This window comes from Mobula birostris, chromosome 1 (genome assembly GCF_030028105.1).
Source record: "Mobula birostris isolate sMobBir1 chromosome 1, sMobBir1.hap1, whole genome shotgun sequence".
NCBI lineage: Eukaryota > Metazoa > Chordata > Chondrichthyes > Myliobatiformes > Myliobatidae > Mobula > Mobula birostris.
Window position 1 is genome coordinate 236,599,899 of NC_092370.1, and position 25,225 is coordinate 236,625,123.

At 39.6% G+C, this 25,225-nt stretch overlaps 1 protein-coding gene across 3 annotated transcripts in view; it reads right to left on the minus strand.

Moving 5' to 3' along the window:
- LOC140205944 (latent-transforming growth factor beta-binding protein 2-like) overlaps positions 1 to 21,988 on the minus strand; it is a 496,450-nt gene extending 474,462 nt beyond the window's left edge. For 2 of the 3 annotated variants that reach the window (XM_072273862.1, XM_072273844.1), the window contains exon 1: positions 20,842 to 21,987. In XM_072273862.1, the coding sequence (XP_072129963.1) occupies positions 20,842 to 21,611 (770 nt within the window). In that variant the 5' untranslated portion in view covers positions 21,612 to 21,987. Of the gene's footprint in view, positions 1 to 20,841 lie in introns of all 3 variants that reach the window. The other variant, XM_072273854.1, reaches the window with a different exon arrangement.
- Positions 21,989 to 25,225: the final 3,237 nt, after the last annotated feature.

The following is a 25,225-nucleotide window of genomic DNA, read 5'->3' on the forward strand; positions in this document are numbered from 1 at the left end:
CCAAGTTAGTGTATAAACCCCGGCGAGAATGTTGCACAAATGATTACAAAATTAAGAACATTATATCTTGCCACTCAAAACACAGCAATGACATACCAATTCAAGTCAGCTGTTACTCTTAACACATACAGACAGAAAAGACTCCCATCCCATTAGACCAGAAAGAATTCGAAGGAAGATCCCATAGGTAAGCAGCTGTAGTTTAAACCTCCGATGCCTTATACCTCTCCAATTAGTCTAATAAATTCTTTTAAGCTGCATTATTAAGTTATATTAAATTGGGAAGACAGATAAATGCAGGATTTGTCATATTAAATTTAATAATGCTTTTCTGTACTTGAAATGAATCCTGTAACAATTCCATTAGAGAAATACACTTCTCAGGGGGAAGTGTGATGCAGTTGTTCTTCCAAAGTTATTAATATCAGCAGAAAGATTTAACTAGGTACATGCAACATGTTTTTATGCTTAGAATTTACAAACGTATTTTATGTGTGACAGCTTTTATTCTGTATAAGCTAAGTATCATGATATCATAAAGCTCTGAAGCCAACGTTGGAGTTTTAAGGCTAAACATTGTTCTCTTTGTTTTGGAGTAATAAAATAACCCAATGAATGCAATAATCTGTTCTGTTGTACTCTAAATGTTCTTTTGTAGGATTAGGTATCTCAGCTATTGGAGGCCACAACACTCTGTAATTCTACATTGCTATTTTCCTTTCATTGCTAATATCATTGAATTTAAAACTAGTGCTACCACATGTTCTTCTCTCCAGCAGGTGGCAATTTATTTCCCACGGTGCAAATTCCTCATATTATCCAGATAAATAAATATGTAACTACATATGAAGGGAGCACATTTACTTTATATATATATATATAATACAGCTACAAGGATGAATAAAAAACTGGTTCTCACAAACATAATTTCAAATCCTCCTAAGTGTTTATTCCTTCAGAATACATACTTTGAAATGGAGATGATGAGGAATTTCTTTAGCCAGAGAGTGATGAATCTGTGGAATTCATTTCCATAGCAGTTATGGAGGCTAAGTCTTTGGAATATGTAAGACAAAGGTTGATAGATTCTTGATTGGTCAGGGCATGAAGAGGTACGGGGAGAAGGCAGGAGATTGGGGCTGAGAGGGAAATAGATCAGCCATGATGAAATGGAGGAACAGACTCGATGGGCCAAATTGACTAATTCTGCTCTTATATTTTATGGTCTTATGGTTGCTTGCTGCAACGATAGCACTCCAAGTTACAATAAAATCTCTAAGCAATGCCGCAGAACACAAAAATATTTAGTAAGCTCAAGGTATTACATCAGCTATAAAATTGAATTTATAATATATTAAAACTATTTAAACATTTTTTCTAATTACTGATCTAAACAAATACTGTACCTCAATTAGATTTTAAATGATCTCATCACATAACTATATACAAGAGCAAGGGAAATTAACTAGATTACTCTCTCAGTAACAGAAGACTTTAGGCATCCTTGTGAAGGGTTGAAATGGAAATGGCCAATACTTTGCAAACTTAAGATCACTTTCCTCAAGTATAGAAGTCTAAGGTTTTATACATGATATATACATAGAAACAAGCTGTTCAGCACAACCAACCATTCCAGTTATGCTCAAAGGAACCCTTTTTCAGTCCTTCCTCATCTACGAGGGATGATTGATAAATTTGTGGCCTGAGATAGAAGGAGTCAATTTTGGAAAACCTAGCACGTTTATTTTTCCTACATTTATACATTTAGTCCAGCAGTCATAGAGCATACAGATCCCTTCTTTGTAGAAGCCAGCGTCTTGGACCTCCAGAAAGTGGTCCACAGCTGGGGTGACTGATACGTTTGTGGCCTAAGGTAGAAGGAGATGAGTTTTTTAACCATATAACAATAACAGCACGGAAACAGGCCATCTCAACCCTTCTAGTCCGTGCCGAACGCTTACTCTCACCTAGTCCCATCTACCTGCACTCAGCCCATAACCCTCCATTCCTTTCCTGTCCATATACCTATCCAATTTTTTTAAAATGACAAAATCGAACCTGCCTCTACCACTTCTACTGGCAGCTCGTTCCACACCACTACCACTCTCTGAGTAAAGAAGTTCCCCCTTGTGTTACCCCTAAACTTTTGCCCCTTAACTCTCAACTCATGTCCTCTTGTTTGAATCTCCTCCACTCTCAATGGAAAAAGCCTATCCACATCAACTCTATCTATCTCCCTCATAATTTTAAATACCTCTATCAAGTCACCCTCAACCTTCTACGCTCCAAAGAATAAAGACCTAACTTGTTCAACGTTTCTCTGTAACTGAGTTGCTGAAACCCAGGTAACATTCTAGTAAATCTTCTCTGTACTCTCTCTATTTTGTTGACATCTTTCCTATAATTCGGTGACCAGAACTGTACATAATACTTCAAATTTGACCTCACCAATGCCTTGTACAATTTTAACATTACATCCCATCTCCTATACTCAATGATCTGATTTATAAAGGCCATCATACCAAAAGCTTTCTTCACCACCCTATCTTCATGAGATTCCACCTTCAGAGAACTATGCACCATTATTCCTAGATCCCTCTGTTCTACTGCATTCTTCAATGCCCTACCATTTACCATGTATGTCCTATTTTGATTAGTCCTACCAAAATGTAGCACCTCACATTTATCAGCATTAAACGCCATCTGCCAGCTTTCAGCCCACTCGTCTAACTGGCCCAAATCTCTCTGCAAGCTTTGAAAACCTGTTTCATTATCCACAATGCCACCTATCTTAGTATCATCTGCATACTTACCAATCCAATTTACCACCCCATCATCCAGGTTATTAATGTATATGACAAACAACATTGGACCCAGTACAGATCCCTGAGGCACACCACTAGTCACTGGCTTCCAACTTGACAAACAGTTATCCACCACTACGCTCTGGCATCTCCCATCCAGCCACTGTTGAATCCATTTTACTACTTCGACATTAATACCTAACGATTGAACCTTCCTAACTAACCTCCATGTGGAACCTTGTCAAAGACCTTATTGAAGTCCATATAGACAACATCCACCACTTTACCCTCATAAATTTTCCTAGTAACCTCTTCAAAAAATTCAATAAGATTTGTCAAACATGAGTTATACAGCTCTCGTTACATGCACATGTAGTTCAACTCTTTGAGTAATGATGAAGGAAGTTTGAAGTTAATAACATCTCCTTCTACCTTGGGCCACAAACTTATCAATCACCCCTCATCTGTATGTGTGAGTGTGTGTGTGTGTATGTGTATATATATATGTGTGTGTGTGTGCGTGTAATTCTTTATTCTTTCTTCACATGTTCATCTATAGTCTCCCCTAAATGTCCTTCATAACATTTCCTGCAAGCCCTCCATATCTGAACTCCACTCAATTCCACATTTCCACCATTCTTTGGTGAAAGAAGATTTTTCTTCATGATTTAATCTTTATCAAGAAGGCTTAGAGTAAAATCAGAAAATATTGAAACCCTTTAACAAAGGTCTTTGTAAAGAAATGTTAACTCTCTTTCTCTTTCTATAGCTGCTGCCTGACCTGCTGAGTATTTCCAGCATCTTCTGTTAAATTTCCAAATTTCCCAGCATCTGCAGGTTTTTGATTTTCAATTTTTAGTCCATCTTAAAATATTTGAGATAGAGCCAGAGATGTAACCCCTTGCAATAGAAGTGGAAAATTAGAAAAAAGACTAAACTGTGATTATGGCTTTGATGATCAGAGCTTCATTCACGTCATGAAATTTTGACCAAATGACCCTTTGGCAGTGTAAGTACATCTGTGCCCACCAGGTTCACCTAAAACCATTAATCATGTCAAGAACCTCAACATACAAGTGTTCACATAGCCATATGCAAACTGAGGAACAGGGTATAATGTTCCAGTCTTGATGAAACACCATCCTTTTAACCAACTCCAAATATGTTCATAAGACAGAGTAACTTTAAGACTTTGGAACTTAGATCTTCAGTTGTTTTTATCATGATGTCATCTAAGTCTTTCAATGAGATTCCCTCAGTCTGATATTCCACTGAAGCCAACTGTTTTACTGGATGTGTACCAGGTTCCTAATTAGGCAGTCAGATTTGTAGAGCAAAGCGGCAGCGTCAGCAGACTTCAGGAGATGGCAAATATTTACACCATATGCGATCTTGTCATTTTCATTAGATATTTTTCATACTTCATGGAAATGACTTCATCACATCATATTTTAATTATCAGATCTATTTTTCTCCTTTGAAAGTCTGTTTGAAGAAAATATTTCAAACATGTGTTCAAATCTGCATCAAACAATGGCCTAATTAACAATCCTGATGCCTTCAGCTGCACAAGAAGCAAATCTCAAAGGAATATATCATACAACATTTAACCCAATTCTTTTTTATGGTGAATTCCTTAACTCTATTCCCTAAAATGGAATGTATAATATAAACAGAAGACATTGCAAATATTATATCATTTGATACATGCTTACCTTGTGGACCCCACTGTGACCTCTCACAAATCCATCAAGAATTGTCAGATCCATGCTCATAGCAGAAATCACACTCTCGTAGATCTCAATAATGTATCTTTCCATTTTGCCATTGCTTCCAATTTTTTGGCTGTCATTACACTGCATTTTTAATTTAAATACACTTGATATTACAGAGATTTTCAGAGCATGTTTCAAACAATAGTAAATTTTCAATATGTCATGATTCATTAGCAACTTAACTGCTTAATATTGCACTTGCTGGTCTGCTTTGCGTATTGCAAAGCCACAGCTTAACCAAACAAAACAGTTTGAGGTTACAGCTGTTCAATTTTTAACCTTATTTATCTTTTTCCAGACCCAATCCCTTTGAGGAAGTCTAAAAGCAAAAGGCCTTCTATTGTGATTAATAGAAAATTTATTTGATTTGGAGACTAATGGGCAATAACAGAAGCAAATTTAAATACTGTTTTTTTATTTTTAGATGGAAAATTTAATAGCAGGGAATTATCAGAAGAGTAAATTGTGCAGTACACATCGAGAATACTTGCCTTTCACCTTGTATAACTGTCAGCGTATCCCAATCCCTAATCTTTTCCCCATGGTTCTCATTCAAATGCATGTTGCCATTATAGTTACAAAGAATGTTCTTGATCATTGCTGTTCTCTGCGTTGAATATTTCCTCACTACCTCCCATGTGTTCAAAACTATGAACCTTTTTTTAACCATCCACAGAGGAAAATAACTTTGTTCTTTTTATCCTATGTAATCCCGGCACGATCATACACATTTCTATTAAAAATCCTCTCTTCCTTTTTGGATATACTAATGTCTACCAATATCAAATTTTACTTTGTATATCCTCTTTCTATCCCAAAGATATCTTTTAACCATGGAAGGGCTTGTTTTTTTTTTTGTGTGATTGTTATATAACAATCACTTCCTCAACAGGAGGCCTGAATTTATCAGTAGACAGTGAATGATGCTGTGCCTAAATTATATTGTAATTAATTCAATGTAGAAATAAAATATAGTATATTAGCCCAGAAGTGCCTAGTTCAATATTGCGACAGAAATGTATGATACCACGGTAGCACAGCCGTTAGTATGAGGTTATTTCAGCTCAAGACGTTGGAATTTAGAGCTCAATCCTCACATCCTCTCTAAGGAGTTTCTGTATGCTCTCTCTGTAGAATGCATGGGTTTCCTCCAGGTCCCCTGGTTTCTTCCCACAGTCCAATGACATACTGGGTAGGTTGTTCAATGTGAATTGTCCCATGATTAGGTTACGGTCAAATCAGGACTGTTGGGGGGGTTTGCCAGGTGGTCTGGCTCAAAGGGCCAGAAGGGCCTATTCTGCTTTGTATCTCAAAGTAAGTAAATACATAAATAAATAAATAAATCTCCAAAATAATTGCCAATACAGTCTGGCTCAAGTGATATTTGTTTTTGTAAATTTACTTCCTGAACAATGAGTAACAATTGATCTAATTTCTGGGCCTTATTCTCTTCTAACACTTCCCTCACCCCCTTATTGAAACATACACTTCCTGTATTTGAAACATCTCTTTAAAGGTCACCTATTATAATTTTCAGTTTTACTTCTCAATCTTTTGGTTCAACTTAACCCAAGCCAAATATCTTCTCTTCCTGTTGTAATTAACCCTCCTCCACTGAAGACGTTCTCCTCTAGATGGCCCTTGGTCCTTCCTCATAACTCAGTCCACTTTATTTTCCAGGACCAGAACCAGGTCCAAAATAGCCACCTTATACATGGTATTAAATAAATATGGAATCAGGTACTGTATTTCTGTTGAATACATCTCAGAAGATTCTTTATATGTTACTGTTTGCTCCAACCTCAAAAATCTAAAATAATTGAAATGCCTCATATCATCACTCTGCCAGTAATCATTACATTTTAGGTATACTTTAACTTTCTTAAGTCTTACTGGAAAGGCTTCAACCCTTTTCCCTCCATTAATGTTCTGAAATACAGTACCACATCAGGGTCTTCCTCTTCCCCATATAGAATATTTGGCACTTTCTTCAATTTATAGTTGTCCTTAACCTATGTACATTGTACTATGATCAGATCATTCTCGGAAAATTTCTTAAAAATCACACTGAGTCATAGAAAAGTACAGCACAGCAACAGGCCTTTTGCACATCCAGTCCATGCCAAACCATTTAAACTGCCTACTCCCATCTACCTGCACGGGGACCATAGCCCTCCGTACTCTTACCAACCATGTACCTATCCAAACTTAAATGTTGAAATCGAGCTTGCATGCACCACTTGGCTGGCAGGTCTTTCCACACTCACACAACCTTCTGAGTGAAGAAATTTCCCCTCATGTTCCCCTTAAACCTTTTACCTTTCACCCATAACCCATGATCTCTGGTTGTAGCCCCACCCAACCTCTGTGGAAAAAGCCTGCTTGCATTTTACCCTATCTATATCTCTCATAATTTTGTATACCTCTATCAAATCTCCTCTCAATCTTCTACATTACAAGGAATAAAATCCTAACCTATTCAATTTTTCCTTATAACTCAGGTCCTCCAGACCTGGCAAAATCCTTGTAAATTTTCTGTGTACTCTTTCAACCTATTCACATCTTTCCTGTAGGTAGATGAACAAAACTGCACACAGTACTCCAAATTAGGCCTTACCAACTTAGACATCTTCAACATAATATCCCATCTCCTGTACTCAATATTTTGATTTATGTAGGCCAAAATGCCAAAAACTCTCTATGACCCTATCCCCCTGTGATGCCACTTACAATGAATTATGGACCTGTATTCCCAGATCCATTTGTCTACTTCACCCCTCAATGCCCTACTGTTGACTGTGTAAGACCTACCCTGGTTAGTCCTACCAAAGTGCAACTACAGTATTTACAATTGTCTGCATTAAATTCCAACTGCAAATTTTCAGCCTATTTTCCAGCTGGTTCATATACCTCTGCAACCATGATAGCCTTTCTGTATGCCCACCACACCCCTAATCTTGGTGTCACCTGCAAATACACTGATCGAGTTAACCACATTATCATCCAGATCGTTGATATAGATGACAAATAACAATGGACCCAGCATGATCCCTGTGGCACTCCACTAGTCACAGGTCTCTAGTCAGAGAGGCAACCACTTACTACTACTTTCTAGCTTCTGCCACAAAGCCAATGCCTAATCCAGTTTACTATCTCATCTTGAATACTGAGTGACTAAACCTTCTTGACCAACCACCCATGCAGGACCTTGTCAAATGCCTTGCCAACATCCACTGCCTTGCCTTCATCAACTTTCTTGGTAATTTCCTTGAAAAACTCTATAAGATTGGTTAGACATGACCTACCACACACAAAGCCATGCTGACTATCCTTAATCAGTCCATGTCAACTCAAATACTTATATATCTGGTTCCTTAGAATACCGTCCAATAACTTTCCCACAACTGATGTCAGAATCATTGGCCTATAATTTCCTGGTTTCGGTTTAGACCCTTTTTAGAGCATCGGAACATCACTGGCTATCCTCCAATCCTCTGGTACCTCTCCTGTCACGAAGAATGCTTTAAATATCCCTACTTGGTCCTTGACACTTCTTAACTTGACTCACGCAAGATCTGATGGAACACTTTGTTAGGCCCTGGGGATTTATCCACCCTAATTTGCCTCAGGACAGCAAACACCTCCGCCTCAGTAACTGTATAGGGTCCATAAAGTTGATGCCACTTTGCTTCACTTCTATAGACTCTGCGTCCCCATTTCTTTTGGCTTCACACATGGATTACCATTCTGATCTTCTAAAGGACCAATTTTGTCCCTTGGAATCTTTTTGCTCTTAACATATCTGTGGAATCCCTTAGGATTATCTTTCACCTTGTCTGCTAGGGCAATCTCATGCCTTCTTTTAGATGGCCTGATTTCTTTCTTAAGTGTTTTCTTGCATTTCTTATACTGTACTCCGTAAACACCTCGTGTTCCTGACTGCCTATACTTGCTACAAATGCCCTCTTTTTTTTAACCATGGCCTCAATATCTCATATCATGTCAAAAAATTATTTGGAGACACTGGAGAGTTGGGAAGTGATTTGCAAGGACAATAACAGAAATGACTGAGTGTTATAACAGAGGTCTTTACAGTTATAAAATATTTTAATATTGTGATTCTACTGGTGGAGAAGATCAAAACCAGAAGCCACCACTAAAATAATCAAACAACAAAGATATACAGTACTTTATCCTGGGAGTGGTAGGAGAACATGTGGTACAGTGAAAGAAAACTCGACAAGCATGTGAAGAAGAAATAAGATATTATTCTAATAGATTAAATGGAGAAAGAATAGGTGAGGCATCAGTGGAACATAAATTGTCAACAAAGTCTGACTTTGAGTCCTGATGAAGGGTCTTGGCTCAAAATGCTGACTGATTTTATTCCTTTCTACAGATGCCGCCTGACCTGCTGAGTTCCTCCAGCATTTTGTGTGTGAAAGCTCTGTTTCTAATATATATTCTGCAGAATTCCACATTCATGTAGAATATATGCTGGTGCTGAACTATTTTTATAGATTTCAAACATCATCTGCTTCAGGCAGATGCATGTAATAACTATTTTCTAAATACACTATAAAGGTCAAGCATTAGATTCAGATGAAAAAATCAAGTAAAACCAACATCTGTTTTACTACTGAGTCATGAAATGTCTTCATTTGTTTTGAGAAGTGTTTTTTGAACCAGTACACTGAAAGAAAAACAAACACGACTGTTGATTCCTTGTCTTCAAGCCTTCAAGCATCCACTCCCACCCCATTCCTTTTCCGTAGATGGCTTGTTCTCCAGCACAGTAAATTATAGAATAATTTCCATGTTTGTACTAAATAATGAACATTAAACATCAAATAAAATAAAAATAACTTATTCACCAAAAAAAATCAGTGTGAGGAAAGCCAAGTGTAGTACGGTAAGAGCAGTCACATCATCAGTGACCACATTTTAGGAGTGTGTAGGATTTGGCACCCTTGTCTGTCCTACAGTTTATACTGGCTGCTGTCCACAGTCCATTGTCTTGCCCTAGGCCTAATTCCAAAGGCTGCAGTAGGTTCAGGTTGATCTAGAGTTTTATAGTTTATCAAATTTAGAATCAAGAAATGGAGGTTAAATACTCAAAATTAGGAATCTAAACCTCTGAACTTTAAATAAGATATACAGCATGGATCATGGTATTTCCATACCTAAGGCCAGGGATGAACCGCATAGATAGATAGATACTTTATTGATCATTACAAGTGCACAACAATACACATATTAGAAGAGTAGTAAAAAAAATGAAAAATAAGTTACCTTCAAAATGAGATATACAAGATTTACAAATCAAAGATTAGAAGATTTACAAGATTTCCAAGTTCACACTAATAAGATGGTAGTGCAAGAATTACTGTAATATTATACGGTAATAGCTGCACATTCACACCATCCAGATAAGAAGTGAGGTAGTATTGCACAAGGTGTCCATGATAACAGGGATATAGAGAGTTAAAAAGTATACAGAGCTGAAAAGAGCTTAAACAGAGCTCTGGTAAGCAAAGATTAATAACAGTGTAACAGGAGAGGGGTCATCACTTCCTCGGCTTTAAGCTGACTCATTATAGAGCCTAAATGCTAAGGGTGAAAATGATTTCATATAGTGCTCTTTGGAATAGTGCAGTTATCTTAGTCTATTACTAAAAGTGCTCCTCTACTCAGACAAGGTGGCATGCAGAGAGTGGGAAATATTGTCCAGAATTGCCAAGATTTTCCAGAGGGTCCTTTGTTCTACCACAGCCTCCAAGTATGTCCAGTTTGACTCTTATAACAGAGCCAGCCTTTCTGATCAATTTATTGAGCCTGCTGGCATCACCCATGTTGCTATTGCCCCAGCACACCACTGCATAGAAGACTGTACTGGTGACAACAGACTGGCAGAACATGTGAAGGAGAGGCCTGCAAACTCCAAAAGATCTCAGTCTCCTCAAGAAGTAGAGACAATTCTGGCCCTTCTTCTACACAGCCTCTCTGTTGGTACTCCACTCAAATCTCAAGTGATGCACCTCTAGGTTCTTGTAGGTCCTCACCATCAATAGTAACAGGGAGCAGTATAGTTTTGATCTTCCTAAAGTCCATTACCATCTCCTTTGTCTTACTGATGTTGAGCTGCAGATGATTCAGCTTGCACCATTCGACAAAGTGTTTCACCAGGGTCCTGTATTTATCCTCCTGTTTTCCCTTTATACACTCAACTGTAGCTGAGATTGAGAGAAGTTTTTCATTAAAACAATGAATAGCTAAGATCTTGGTTGTGTATCTAGTCATTTTTATTTGAAAGCTAATGGAAAACACAGCAAAATAAAGATTTATTATTCCTCTTATACAGTCTCTCAAGATCAAGAATACTTTTGTTTCACTGAAAAATGGTCTTTGTTTTATGAGTTATGGGGAGAAGGCAGGAGAATGGGGGCTGAGAGGGAAAATAAAACAGCCATGATGGAATGGTGGAGCAGTCTTGATGGGCCAAATGGATCTAATTCTGCTTCTGTATCTTATGGTCTAATTGTCTAATGTAAAAGAGCTATTGCACATCAGCTACCATGCTGCCCTGAAAAAGCAAGGACTTGGTCTGATATTAGAGAGATGCAAGATAATTGGAGACAAGGCTTTGCTGCATAGGTTACACACACACACACACACACACACACACACACACACAGTACACAAAGTACACACAAGCCATGATCATCCCCTAAAATGAGCTCAGATACATGATCTAGCACACACACTTTTTCTCAGATGTTCCCTCAGTCGACCTATTTTTAACCCTTTTCCCCTATCTGCTTCCTCAGGCTCCCCACTTTCTTGCTCCTCATCCCTCTTAGTACCTGCCTCATTTCTCACCTTCTTTCCTGTTAAACCATTGTCTCTTCCTTCTCTTGATTCCCAGAAATGTACTCATCTTCTCTACTCCCCAGTCTCCTGCTGCTAGCTGTTGAAAGTTCAAAGTGCTGTTCACCCATCTAACAATGAGAGTGCTTAAGTAAGAGAAAGTCTGCAGATGCTGAAAATCCAAACCAACCCACACAAAATGCTGGAGGAACCAGCAAGTCAGGCAGCACCTATGGAATGAATGGATAATGAATGTTTTGGTCCAAGACCCTTCTTTAGTACTGAGAAGGAAAGGGGAAGATTCCAGAATAAAAAGGTGTTTGGGGGGGGGGGGAGGAGAGGCTAGCTGGAAGGTGATAGGCGAAGCTACATGGGTGGGAAAGGTCAAGGGCTGGAGAAGAAAGAATCTGAGAGGAGAGAAGAGTGAACCATAGGACAAAGGGAAGGAGGAGAGGACCCAGGGTAAGTAATAGGTAGGTGAGAAGAAGCAAAAAGGTCACAGTTGGGAATAAAGGAAAGGAAATTAATTTACAGGAAGCTACAATCGATATTCATGCCATCAGGTTGGAGGGTACCCAGATGGAATATAAGGTGTTGCTCCTCCACCCTGAGGGTGGCCTCATCTAACTTACTGACTACTGTGGCTTGCCTTCTTTATGTTTGGCCATACAATAGCCAATTGTCCTGCACTTCCTAACCCACTTCCCATCCTAACAGTTGCGCCACCTCAAGCCTACAGCCTAGCCCAAAATGCGGAAACCTCACCTGGAAGAAGTTCAAGAAATCTTCATCTACATTCTTGTTGCTGGTCTTTGTTGAAAGACTGTAATCTTCAATTAGGTCCCTGAGTCTCCCTATCTCTGGCCCCCTTCCCCCTAACTCCCTCTCTTGAAGACTGGACCAAATAGGTTAAATTAAGCAAAGTGAAGACATGCTGGCTCTTTCATTTATTAAAAATCATTTATCCAGAAGAGGCATCAAAGATGAATGAGAAGCGTAAGAATATTATGCTCTCCTGCAGATCAGTGGGAATGCTGAGATACTGCATCATTTGAATTACAGTACTACCATGGTGAGGCGCATGCTGCTCCTTTCAGGATAACTTCCTGCCACTGTTGTGATTAGTACTAGTTCTGCTTCCCTGAATCCAGCAGCACCAACCAGTACCAGAAGCACCCAGAATGCTACAAGAAATATCCAGTAATCTGGCGAACAAACTACTTGAGGTGATCCATGCTGGGATTCAAGGCAGGTATTAGACAATAATTAACAAATTTAAATAGACACCTACTTATTTAAAGCGAATAGGCAGGATGCCTGCAAAAAGAAACAACTAAAGTGTGAGGAATTCTATGCACAACAGTGAAAAGCAAAAAACATTATTTTTAGTTCCCCTGCTCAATTTTTCCTTTGCCACCTATTTTCAACATATCTATTCTGATTCTTCTAAATATATGACCAAGCCATTTTATTTTCTGTGAGTGAGGCAACATTTTTCTTATGATTATGGGTTTTCATATAACGAAGATCAGAAGTTATGGACTCCCGCAATCTATACAATGAACAAGTCCACACTCACTGGATCTAAACATTGTAATGATAGCCAGCTCTAAGGATTCCAATCTCCATTGCTGGGGCTGGTTGGAATTTACTTAACCTTAACGGCATGAGCCACAGGCATGAATGTTGCCACAATATCAAAAATTATTTTTTCACATGGACAGAAAATGATATTTTACCCCACATTACCGTTAGTATTTCCTTCAACATCACTATTAATGGCAAACACAAATGAATTAGCTTCATCAATACAGTGGATGCAAGAGCAGGTCAAAGACAGATAGTAGTTTACCCTCAGATACCCCATAGACTTTCCACTCTTAATAAGACATAAGATAGAAATATGACTGTATACCCTATCTATCTGGATGAAGGCAGCTCTAAGACCTCTCAAAGAACTAGACAGCTTTCAGGAAAAAGCTTCCTATTAGTAACCATAGACATTCAATCACTCTACCAATAGAAGAAAATAGTTGTAGTACCATCTACAAAATTGTGAGGGAGCATCTACAAAATGCACTGCAGTTACTCATCCAGGTTACTCGGACAGAACCTCCCAAACCCACAGACTCAACCAGCAAGAAGGACAAGGACTACAAGTGCATTAGTGTACCACTATTTGCAGGTTCCCTCCTGGTTTTCTTTAATTTACAGCTGCCTTTCTGGCCCAATGCAAGCATGCCACCTAATTACACTCATGTGACCAATTAACCTACTAACCCATATGTCTTTGGAACATTGGAGGAAACTGGAGCACACAGAGGAAACCCAAGTGACCATGGGGGAGAATGTACAAACTCTTTGCAGACAAAGGCAGAACTGAATCCAGGTTGCTGGAACTGTAATGGCCTTACACTACCTGCTAACACTATCATGCTGCCCCTCGGAGAGTTGCTCAACATTCTGATCTGGAAATATAGCACTACTTCTCCTTCAACCCTAGGTCTTATCATGGAACTTCCTACCCAACAGCACTGTAGGAGTGTCTTCACTAGAAGGAATGCTGTGGTTCAAGAAGTGGCTCATGTGTGAATGGAGAAAGGCAATAAATGCTGATCCTACCAGCAAATCATAGACTCTGAAACATGGTCAATAAAAATAAACTAAGTGGCTCATTTGTCTCTTGTAAAACATGAAAGGATTGTCATTTTGATTGTAGCAACACACATCAAAGTTGCTGGTGAACGCAGCAGGCCAGGCAGCATCTCTAGGAAGAGGTACAGTCGACGTTTCAGGCCGAGACCCTTCGTCAGGACTAACGAAGGGTCTCAGCCTGAAACGTCGACTGTATCTCTTCCTAGAGATGCTGCCTGGCCTGCTGCGTTCACCAGCAACTTTGATGTGTGTTGCTTGAATTTCCAGCATCTGCAGAATTCCTGTTGTTTGTCATTTTGCTTGTGTTATGATTTCTATTGTGTTCTCCTGTGAAAGCAGTTTACATTCTCAGAAAGTGAATACCTGGTTTTATTTCCATCCTCTTTGCCTGTCAATTTTAGAATATCTTTTAACAATAATAATAACAATAACTTATTTATAGAGCACTTTTCATACAAATGTACTTCAAAATGCTTTACAATGGCATAAAGTACAAACAAAAAATAAAAGACAGAACAATGTTAGTTAAAAGCAAGGTTAAATAAATAGGTTTTGAGCTAGCCTTTAATGGCATCAACTGGGTCTGCATCCCTTATAGTTTTAGCTACTGAGTTCCACAGTTTAACAGCGTAGTTAAAAAGAAGCTGATAGGCGAATTTTCTGTTGGGGGAAGTTGTTTAAATTTAAGAGACTGGGTTGTGACTTTAGTAAATATTGCAGTGTAGTTCTGTGAGTTATGTAAACATGAAAAATGTAAATGCATCAGTTCTTTGAATCTTATGAACTTGTACATGTTGAGTACAAGAACCCTTAACCTCTTATTCGAAATTTCTTCAATCAGAGGTTTATTTTGAACGTTGACATGATGTCACAAATGGAAACTTCTCTGTGCACCACAAAAAGTTCTAAGAAGTGACCTCACATATGTAATAAACAGAAGTTAATGAAAAATAGAAAAACACTGCATGAAGAACGAAGATCTCAATTGTGTATTGTAAGAGTTGATTCGTCAACATCGGAGTGAATATCTATTGCTTAACGGTATGCTGATCATGAAACAAGCAAAGATCTATTAGGACAAACTGAAAATTGAATGTAATCGTGAATATTCAGCAGGTTGGTTACAGAAATTTAAGAAAAGGCACAGCATTACTTTTTTAAAGCTTTAAAAAAATTTAAAGATAAAGGGTCTACTGATCATAAAATGGCAGAGAAATTCACTGATAAGTTTTCAAAGATCATCACTGATGAAAATCTAACACCAGAACAAGCCTACAATGCAGATTGATTTTATACTTTACATAAAACCTAAAAAAAAGTAAAATACCTTTTAATCAAAACACAGCAACGTAGGTGGAGACTGAAAGCCTGTTGCTGTTTGTGTTGTTCAACAGCTGATTCAGGTGTTCTGATGTTGCTGTTACTGCTTTTGTTACCCTACACATATTATATTTTCATTATATTAATGTAATCATTTCTACTGTTAAGTACATATGTGTGATGAACAAGTGTAAGACAAAGACTGCTTACTGGTAGCGCATACTGTAAATTCAAAGTCAGAAATGATGGCAATCTCAAGCTATCTCATTATCTATTCCAAAATCCCCAAAAGATCCAAAATCCTAAACACTTCCAGCCCCAAACATTTCAGATAAGGTGTACTCAACCTGTACTTAAGTTTGTTATAATTACAGTAATGCAATCATTCAAATATTTTATATGTGTTGTGCGTTCTATTTGGGAATGGTTTAAAAAGTTTAAAGGGTCCACAGGCAAGCTGAGTGAGCAAAGACATTGGTCATAGTGTCATAGTGTCATAGTGTCACACACCATGGAAACAGTCCTTCAGTCCAACTGATCCATGCTGACTGAGATTCCCATCTGTCTGGGTTGGGACCATATCCTGCTGAAGCTTTCCTGTCTACCTGTAAGTACCTGTCCAAGTACCTTTTGAACGCACCTGCCTCATCACTTCTCTGGCAGCTCATTTCATATACTGACCACCCTCTTGGTGAAAAAGCTGCCTGTCAGTTTGCTATTAAATCTCTCCTCTCTCATCTTAAACCTATTGTCATAAGGTGGGCGTTGATGGTGAACCCAAATGCAAGACACAGACACTTAAGTACTAAGAACAGGACTAGGTTTATCGAGATAGCAAGGTGAGGAAGGAAGAAACGACACTGGACATTGACACAGCCACTGTACGAGACTAGGATTCAGGGCCTGGGCTAGGACCTGGACAAGGAAAGCAGGACCAGGACAAGGAACTTGGAACTAGGAGCCTAGGCTAGGACTCTGAGCCAGAGACTGGACAGGGACCCGGAACCTGGGTCTTGACTCAGGCTCGGACCCCGGATCTAGGCGAGGACAAGACATGGCTACGGGTCTGGATGTGGCTAGGCTACAGGACTGGACGTGGAACTCCTGCACAGGACGAGGCTCATGGACAGGAAGCAAACACAAAGCCTTGACTTGGACAGGAAGTGGTTCTAGGATGTGGCTTGGACTGGACGAGGTTCTAGGATGTGGCTTGGACTCGCTGGGAAAGGACACGAAGCTCAGACTTGGCCAGGGCTGGAACACGGCGCCTGGACTTGGTCTTGGAATACAGGATCACAGAGCCTTGGACTTGAATACAGGAACACAGAACACAGAGCCGGGACCCCTCCTTGGGGAGAACAGGACGTAGGGCCAGGACTCGTACACAGAACATGGACACTAAGCATAGGGACACAAAGAGACAGTTCCAAACTCAATGATAGATAGTTCCTTCTCTTGGTGTGGCAAGGCTCCGGTCTCACTCCAGCAGTTGAACTTGATGGGGATACTGATGAGGTTGCAGGCGGAGGTTCAGAAGGAAGCATAAGGGAAGGGAACAGTCCAGCAGGGAATCTTTGGTTTGAGAGGTATTAATGTGCCAGCCCAAAACAAGAATCAGATGCCTCAACTAAGGCACCCAATGGAACAAGGGAAAACAGGAAAACTCGGAAAAAGGAATCGACGGACTGGACCATGAACCGGTATGCAGAGCTCACGGACCAGACCATGACACCTATGCCCTCTAGTTCTTGATTCGCCAACACTAGGGAAAAGACTGTGCACATTCAACCTATCTCTAACACTCACAATGTTATACAGCTATGTAAAATCAACCCTCAATCTCCTATACTCCAAGGGAAAAAGTCCCAACCCACTCAACTTCACTTCAAAAGTTAGTCCCTTGAATCCTGGCAACATCCATGTAAATCTCCTCTGTACATATGTGGATTTCTTAAAAGTATATCTACTTTGGTGCACAAAGCTGTAATGCATATTTTATTATAGTGAACAAAGTTGGTAATATGAGCATTCAAAGGATCCTGGGTGTCCATAATTCCAAGTATCTGAAAGTCAATATGCAGAGCCTACTATTGATTAGGAACGTGAATGCTATGTTTGTCATTATTGTGAAAGGGCTTGGGTACATGAGTAAATCTGTCCTACTGCAATTACTTAGGCCCTATGTGAATCTTATCTACAATATTATATTTATTGCTGTCTTATTTTTAAGAAAAGATCTCTACTTGCCATGAATGCCACATTAATTCCAGGGATGGTAAGTCTGAGGAGAGATGATTTTTCTAGAGTTTAAGAAGAATGAAAATTCTGATAAAAAACTCAAAAGACTGGGTGTAAGGAGGTTGTTCCCCCTTGCCAAAGAGTCTAAAATCAATGGGTGTTGATTCAGATTAAGGACTAGGCCATCTAGGACTGAGATGAGAATTTTTTTTTCACACAGATAGCAGTGAATCTGGATGTAATTCTCTATCCCAGAAGGCTGTAAAGAAATAATCACTGAAAATGAAGAAACATTTATTTTTGCATACTAAGGGAACGACATTCTGATAGAATATCAGTCCTGATCTTGCACAGTGGAGCAAGCGTGAAGGGTCACATGCTCTTATTTTTTGTTATCTGTTCTTTTTCCCCCTTTATTCTATATCCGTACATCATTATTGCATTCAACATCTCCAAATTAAAAGAAAGAACAATTATCTTATATGTTTTCAATAGGGTAAACACAGGAAGATTTGAGTAAACTGTCTCGGACAGAATCTGCCAAATTATTCATTATATTGTCAAGGTCCCCGGGCATTATTCTTTTAGAACAATTTCAAAATATTCTTACAAAACTGCAAAAATTATGTTGTTTACTGCTTTGGATTCATTCTATTTTTTGAAATGTTAACTTTTTCCACCTCCAATATAAAATAATTGCTTTAAAACGGAACATGATATATGAATATGCAGCATATACAATATAAGTTGCCTTCCACTTTACTACATGGAAAATGGAATAAAAATTGTAGAGAATGAATGTTTATCATTCAACTGGATCCAACCAGTCCACTTTAATTATTTTCACAGTAACCCTTCTTGTTTCTGTCTAACTCATTTGAAATAAAGTAAAACACTATTCTAATCATTTCAATGAGTTCGCGATCATACTTATAAAATCGCATAGTTGGCACTTGCCTAACATTGGCAGACTCGAAATCCGCTACTCCTAGTGGTGTATATATGGTGTGTGTGTGTGTGTGTGTGTGTGTGTTTGTGTTGATGCGTATTGTAGCATGCTCCTAGAGAAAAAAACACATTTTTCTATTTACCTAAAGCAACAAGGATTATTTGAAACAAGACACTACGGATTTAAGTGATCTCCCTGGGATTGAACCGCTCTTCCCTTCTTGCTTGATCTCAAGAATTCAGGAAGATGTAATTTCAAAGTGTCACACTGAGAAACCATTCGTACACATCAGCACAAGCAACTCAAACGTCCAAGTGAAGAAATGCAACGGAATTATTTTTTTTCAGAGATCTGCATTAGCTGGATCCCCATTTGCTGATCTGGGATTTATTACACTCGGGACCAGCTGTGGAGACTTGCCGTTGCCACCGATAAGAAGTCATTGTTAAGAAGAGGATTTATCCTCGGTGTTTCGAAAATTGCCATTGGCTACAGAAAAGGAAAAGGCGGCTAATTTTCTTTCTGCAGAAACGATAGAAATATTCCTTCGACCCTACCCCCTCCCTCGCAAGTTAGCTTGTTGGCGCCGTCGTTTTTTTTAAGAGCATGAAGTCATTAAAGCGAGGTTTGTGATTTCATTCTGGCATCACTTATTAAAGCGGGGTCCCTCGTCAACCCTGGAGCCAACAGAGCATAACAGCACGAGACGGGATATTGTTAGCTTGTTAATGCCACTTTATAGAAAAGTATGAACTTCTTCCCAACTCTGTCCAAAAGAACCACCCCCTTTGGTACCATGTTCAATACCTAATTACACCAGTAAGGTCTTTCACCAGTGCATTTCTCTCACCGTGCAAATGGCATGTTTGCCCACACTGACACAAGATCGGTTCAATGTCTAAGCACAAGATTTACCAGCGAAACAAGCTATTTATGACCAGTGAACAATCATACGCAGGTTGTATTGGGCTACCTTTATATGAGTGTGCAGTGCTTCGGGGGATCTGGTGTGCATTTGTAATCTAAACTAAAAATGCCAATCGCTTTTTACTTACATTGTACAACTTTAACCCATCGATTGCCGCACAATAGAGTTTGATTACGCCAACTGATGCGAAAGGAGTGGGCAAAATAAACTCTAAACAACTTGAAAAGAGCGAGAAAAGATCGTAGTAAGCTGTAGAGTTGTAAATTTAGTCAGCTCCAGCATGGGCACTAGCCTCGTCGTACCCAAGTCATCTTGAAGGAGTGGTACCCCAGGAAGGCGGCGTCCATCATTAATGACTCCCACTACCCAGGGCATGCTCTCTTCTCACTGTTAGCATCGGGAATGAGGTACAGAAGCCTGAAGGCACACCCTCAGCGATTCAGAAACAGCCTCTCTCCCTCTGCCATCCGATTTCTGAATGGACATTGAAACCACGAACATTACCTCACTTTTTTTTCATTTCTGTTTTTTTTGCATTATTTATCGCATTTAACTATTATATATATACTTACTGTATTTCACAGTTTTTCCCATATTGTCATGTATTGCGTTTTACTGATGCCGCAAAGTTAAGAAATGTCACGACATATGCCGGTAATATTAAACTTGATTTTGATTTTGATTCTGATTCTGAGAATGATTTTGCTGTGGGTATCGACTGGAGGATTTATTCGCCTCTTTTTTTTATTAGCAGACGGATTCTGCGAGAGACCACGCAGGGTCTCTCGGCACATTGGAAATCGGGGACCTGGGGTCTTTGGAAATGTTTACACACAGTTAAGACGAAATGTAAAGAAATACACGTGGAGAGATTTTCTGTACGATACTGTTGCGCCACCTGCGAGTTCAAGCTAGCATGCTCAATGCAAGTGGGATCTTACGACGAATTAACTTGATTAGACAGCGCGGGAAGGTACGGAAATTCAATGTAAACATTAAATTGGGACTGGTTACTGGAGAATGAGGGTGGATTTTATATATTGCACTACATTTTCTCCCTTTAGAAGTTCAAACTAAAAACAATTTCGGGAGAAAAAGCGCCGTTCTAGTCTTACCATTATGCCCCGTGAAATATTGCAAAAAAAATTAAAACTCGAAATATAACCTAGTGGCCCATACTTTTTATTTACCGCATAATGTGTTTTTTTTATTATAAAAGTAGAGCGCATAGACCTGCATTAGAGTGCAATGCAATGATTAGAGTTTTTAATGTAAAGTGATGTCGTGTTTTATTCAGACTCTCACCCTATCAACCTCCTGGTCGGTGTGCGTCTCCCTTGGTTCTGTCTGGCAATCTGCCTGCTCCTCAACTGAGAAACCGCGGCCGTCAGCCGTGCCCTTGGAGCATCTGAAGCTAGATATCTGGTCCGGACAGGTGAAACTGGGGTGGAAGCGGGTCTCTTCTCCTGTAATGAAACCGGACTACCGCCAGCGTCAGAAATAAAAGCACTTCGTCTTTCGGAGAAGCCGACATTGTGCGTCAATGCCGATGTATGCCTACCACCCTCTGCTCTCCCGAGGTGTGTCCGGCTTCTCTCCCGGGACGACGCCGCGCTAATCCGGGATGTAATAGGACGACTCGTCCTGGATGAGGCCGAACTGATTCTCCGTAATGTAACGGGGTTATAATTTAGCGGATTGGGAACTACGCGTCCAGTCCCTGCTGCAACCTGTCCATTTACCCGGGAACGATGAGTGCCGCTTTCTCGGGAGTTAGCTTCTCCACCGAAATCTGATACTGGGCGCGCTGCCCGAAGTAAAACAGGCATGTTAGCATCGGATGGCATCCGAAACAAAACGGGATTTGTCTCCGGACTTCTCTGGCCCCTCAGTCTTCTTCTGTGGCCAGGTAGTCTTGCACTATTCGCTGTCAGGTTGGAGATCCCATGTCCCGTTTGGAGTCCCCAGGACTGTGTTGACTTCCCGCGAAAATTCTCTCGAGACTCATTCGGCGCAGCAGAAAGCCCCAGCACTATCAAAACGGGGATGCAAATCTCGAACCAACTGCGCTCCATGTCACACGCCGAATGATTTCGCGTTCTTCTTGTTGAAAAATTCACTTAATCCTGGTATGTAGTCCTGCAATATAATCCTCACAAGGTTTTGCGTAATACGCAAAAAAAAAACCTTTCTGCAAAACTGAAATGTGGACGTACTTCTTGCAAAATAAAATTAAATGGCTTCTAAATACTTGAAATACTTGAATTTCTCAAGTCGCTCCGCATCCACGTTCAGAAGTTTGCCGACTCTGTTAAGTTCTGGTGCATGTGGGTGACTGTCAGACTCCTAGTCAGTAACTGTGGTTTAAAAAAACAGCTTCTGCCCTGGAGTTTTGAAGTAACTCTGGCTTCCCATTCGGATTCCTTCTGAACCAGGCATTACGTACAGAGGACGCTCTCGCCCACTCTCAATGAACTCTGACGTAAGGACAGAACCTAATTTAGTATCGAGAGAGAAATAAAGACTTAAAAAAATATGCGCATGCAACACCCCGCCGTTTGCTGACAGGAGACGGAGTGGAAGATCAACAACATTCGGGGAAGATCAGCGAACGCGTTAAAGCAAGAATTTAGTCGCGGATCCAAGTATCGCTGTTAGTGCGTTGACCCCGCTCGGTTCTTATAATGATGATCTTAAATGCCTTATATTTGTCATCAAACAATTCGCGCTACCCTTTAAAACAGAATATGTTATATAATATATAGAGGGGCGAGCTCTAATAGAGGGGTGACTTCCCGGTGAGAGATGACTGATCCGGCAGCGAGGCTCGTTGCTCGTTTCCTGAGGTACTTTAGGAAGTGGTTGCAATTAAGGAACCACAACTGTCAGATCGCCTTGTGTTGTTCAGGCATCGACATCAGTTAGCGCTTACACTTTAAATTAAAATTAAAATAATGATGTGCAAAGTTATAATTATATTTAAAAATATTTATCTCAATAAGATATACGGCGTTGAATGCGTCCATTTAAAGAAAAATAATTTATTTTTGGCTTTGATTAGTGTCCAGATGGGGCTTTCTCTAATGCCGAATCCTTCAAGATCACAAACTGACAATCACTTCACTTTCCCTGCCCTCCCCCCTCCTACCCTTGCCTTCTCATTTACCCAGATGGTCGATTTTGCAGCCTTAAACAGATGCCGCCACAAATCAGGCAAACTCGTCTCAAAGTTCAAAGCAACCCGAGCAGTGCGGGCTACGAGATTGAAATCTATGCACTCCGAATTGGGCACAGTTTACCCCCTTCTCAGAACAAGCGTGATCCAGTAAAAGACATATTGATCGTCATTTTTCTCTCAGTCCCTAAGATTATTTAGCACCTGTGACTAAAAGATGCGGATACGTGTTCCCTCCATAACTATTCCAAGACAATACTTTTAACTCTTCCCTACTCAAACAGAACTTCCACGATATCATCCTCTCCTGGAACTCCAAATGATTTTGAATACGAGCCCTGATCTGTCGTTCCTTCCTGATTCCCCAAGATTTGCTTGGTATAAAATTAAAAGCCTATTTAACAACAGTTAATCCGTCCCTAAAGGTTGGGCGCGTTGGGTTCTAGTCTCATAGCTGGGCTCTAACAGTCTCCAGAGCTACAGCAAGATATCTCAAACTCTTAACATGCTAATACTAATTAAATATTAGGAGAGTAAATTAAACATTGAAGCATTAAATGCTCCCGTCATCTCAAAATTCAAATGTCATCCCCAACATTTATAAGTCATTTTCGACCCCTTCCTTTTTGAGATGGTTTAATGCGTAAACAAAGAAGCGATTTCTATTAATATCATGCCTAGAGTGGTAAAACGTCCTGGGGCGATCATTAAAGGAACTGGACTCGGTACATTATTACTGGGACTACTTTGTCTCTTAACCATACTCGAAATGGATTTCTGACTAGACCCCTAATTAAAATACATATGATCTAACACGTCTTTAAATTTCGCATTTGCCCTTCCTTTTGTTAACTCATAGTTGAGCACCATGTACAGTTTCATAAGATACACGTTTGAAATTTCTCATTAGAACACAGTTAGGAAATATATAAAAGGGCCTCCAGAGTTCAACAATAGCACAATGTTGTGGAGAATCAAAACAATCGCTTTAACTCTCTGGCATAGACTGCCTTATAGTTCCACATCAGCTATATGACTCTGGGCTAGAGATGTGCAAAAACTAATCAAAGAGAAAAAACAAAAATCAAAGGAAAGGCAATTTGCCATGTACCTCGCTGCCCCTTGGCAAGTTATAATATTTCTTATGTTGCAAAATGCTTTGTGTCGTGTGAAAGAAGTGATGGTTGAGTAAAGATTCAAAATGCACAAAGCTACAGTAAGTACTACAATATTACGACTAAATAATACACGCTGAGGAATTAGTGTGGACTAGTTACAGATTGTTCTGAGAAGGTTAGGGATTATACTATTGGAAAAGTATTACTAACAGAATAACCTCCATAGGAAACAGGTGAAACTCACAACTCCCCCCAGACAATGCGCCCTGATGTCCATCCTGCCTTTGAGAGTAGATTGGGCAGGAGGTAAATAAAGGGCAGCTACTTCCTAACAGGATGGAAATGTCAGAGGGCAAATCAACGAAGGCCATTTTAATAATTATACTTCCGCATGGCACTGTTTTCCATTAAAGCTGGAAAGTTATTTTACAACAGATACTCCTTAGCAAAAGTGACAAGGAATATACATATAGAAGATAAACCTTTACTAAGGTTAAATTTAGTTAATGATTAGCTTGCCTTAGTGTACACTTAAAGCCAAAAAAAGTTTATATCACCCCAATTGTAAAAGTTGCAAAATTCATACGGGAGGAACTCTATATTTAGACTGAGTCAAGAGTAGTTGGTCCTGATTGATAATTTGTTGTGTTTTATCTGCATGAAGGGTGGTCAGATATTTATCCCCTTCTCCCTTTGTCAATGAATTTGATGGGTTCCTCCCTATCTTCTGAGCATCCAGAAGCATTGTTCTTATTTCAAAACTACTACAAAAAACACATAGTGACTAGTAAAAACTAAAACAATTGGGAGAATTTAGAGAATTAGAATAGCAAATGTCACTTATGTTCTGCAGGAACAAATAGTTTATGTGAAGGATAGGATTAAAGAGTCTGCTATTAGGTCCCCAGTTACAATGCTGATCATTATTTATGTAGGCTACAAAACCATTAGATAAATGAGCAGAATGAAGCCATTCAGCCCATCAAATCTGCTCTGCCATCCCATGAGGGCTGATTCATTATTCCTATTAACCCCACTCTCCTGCCTCCTCCCATACCCTTTGATGCCCTTACTAGTTAAGAAGCTATCAAACTCCACTTTAAATATACCCAATGTATTATGAAATATTTGAAGATAATTTATATACTAGCTTTTGTAAAGTTGGAAAGGCATTATGTAGAACATAGGACATAGAATATAGAATAGTACAGCACAGTACAGGCCCTTCGGCCCACAATGTTGTGCCGACCCTCAAACCCTGCCTCCCATATAAGCCCCCACATTAAATTCCTCCATATACCTGTCTAGTAGTCTCTTAAACTTCACTAGTGTATCTGCCTCCACCACTGACTCAGGCAGTGCATTCCACACACCAACCACTCTCTGAGTAAAAAAA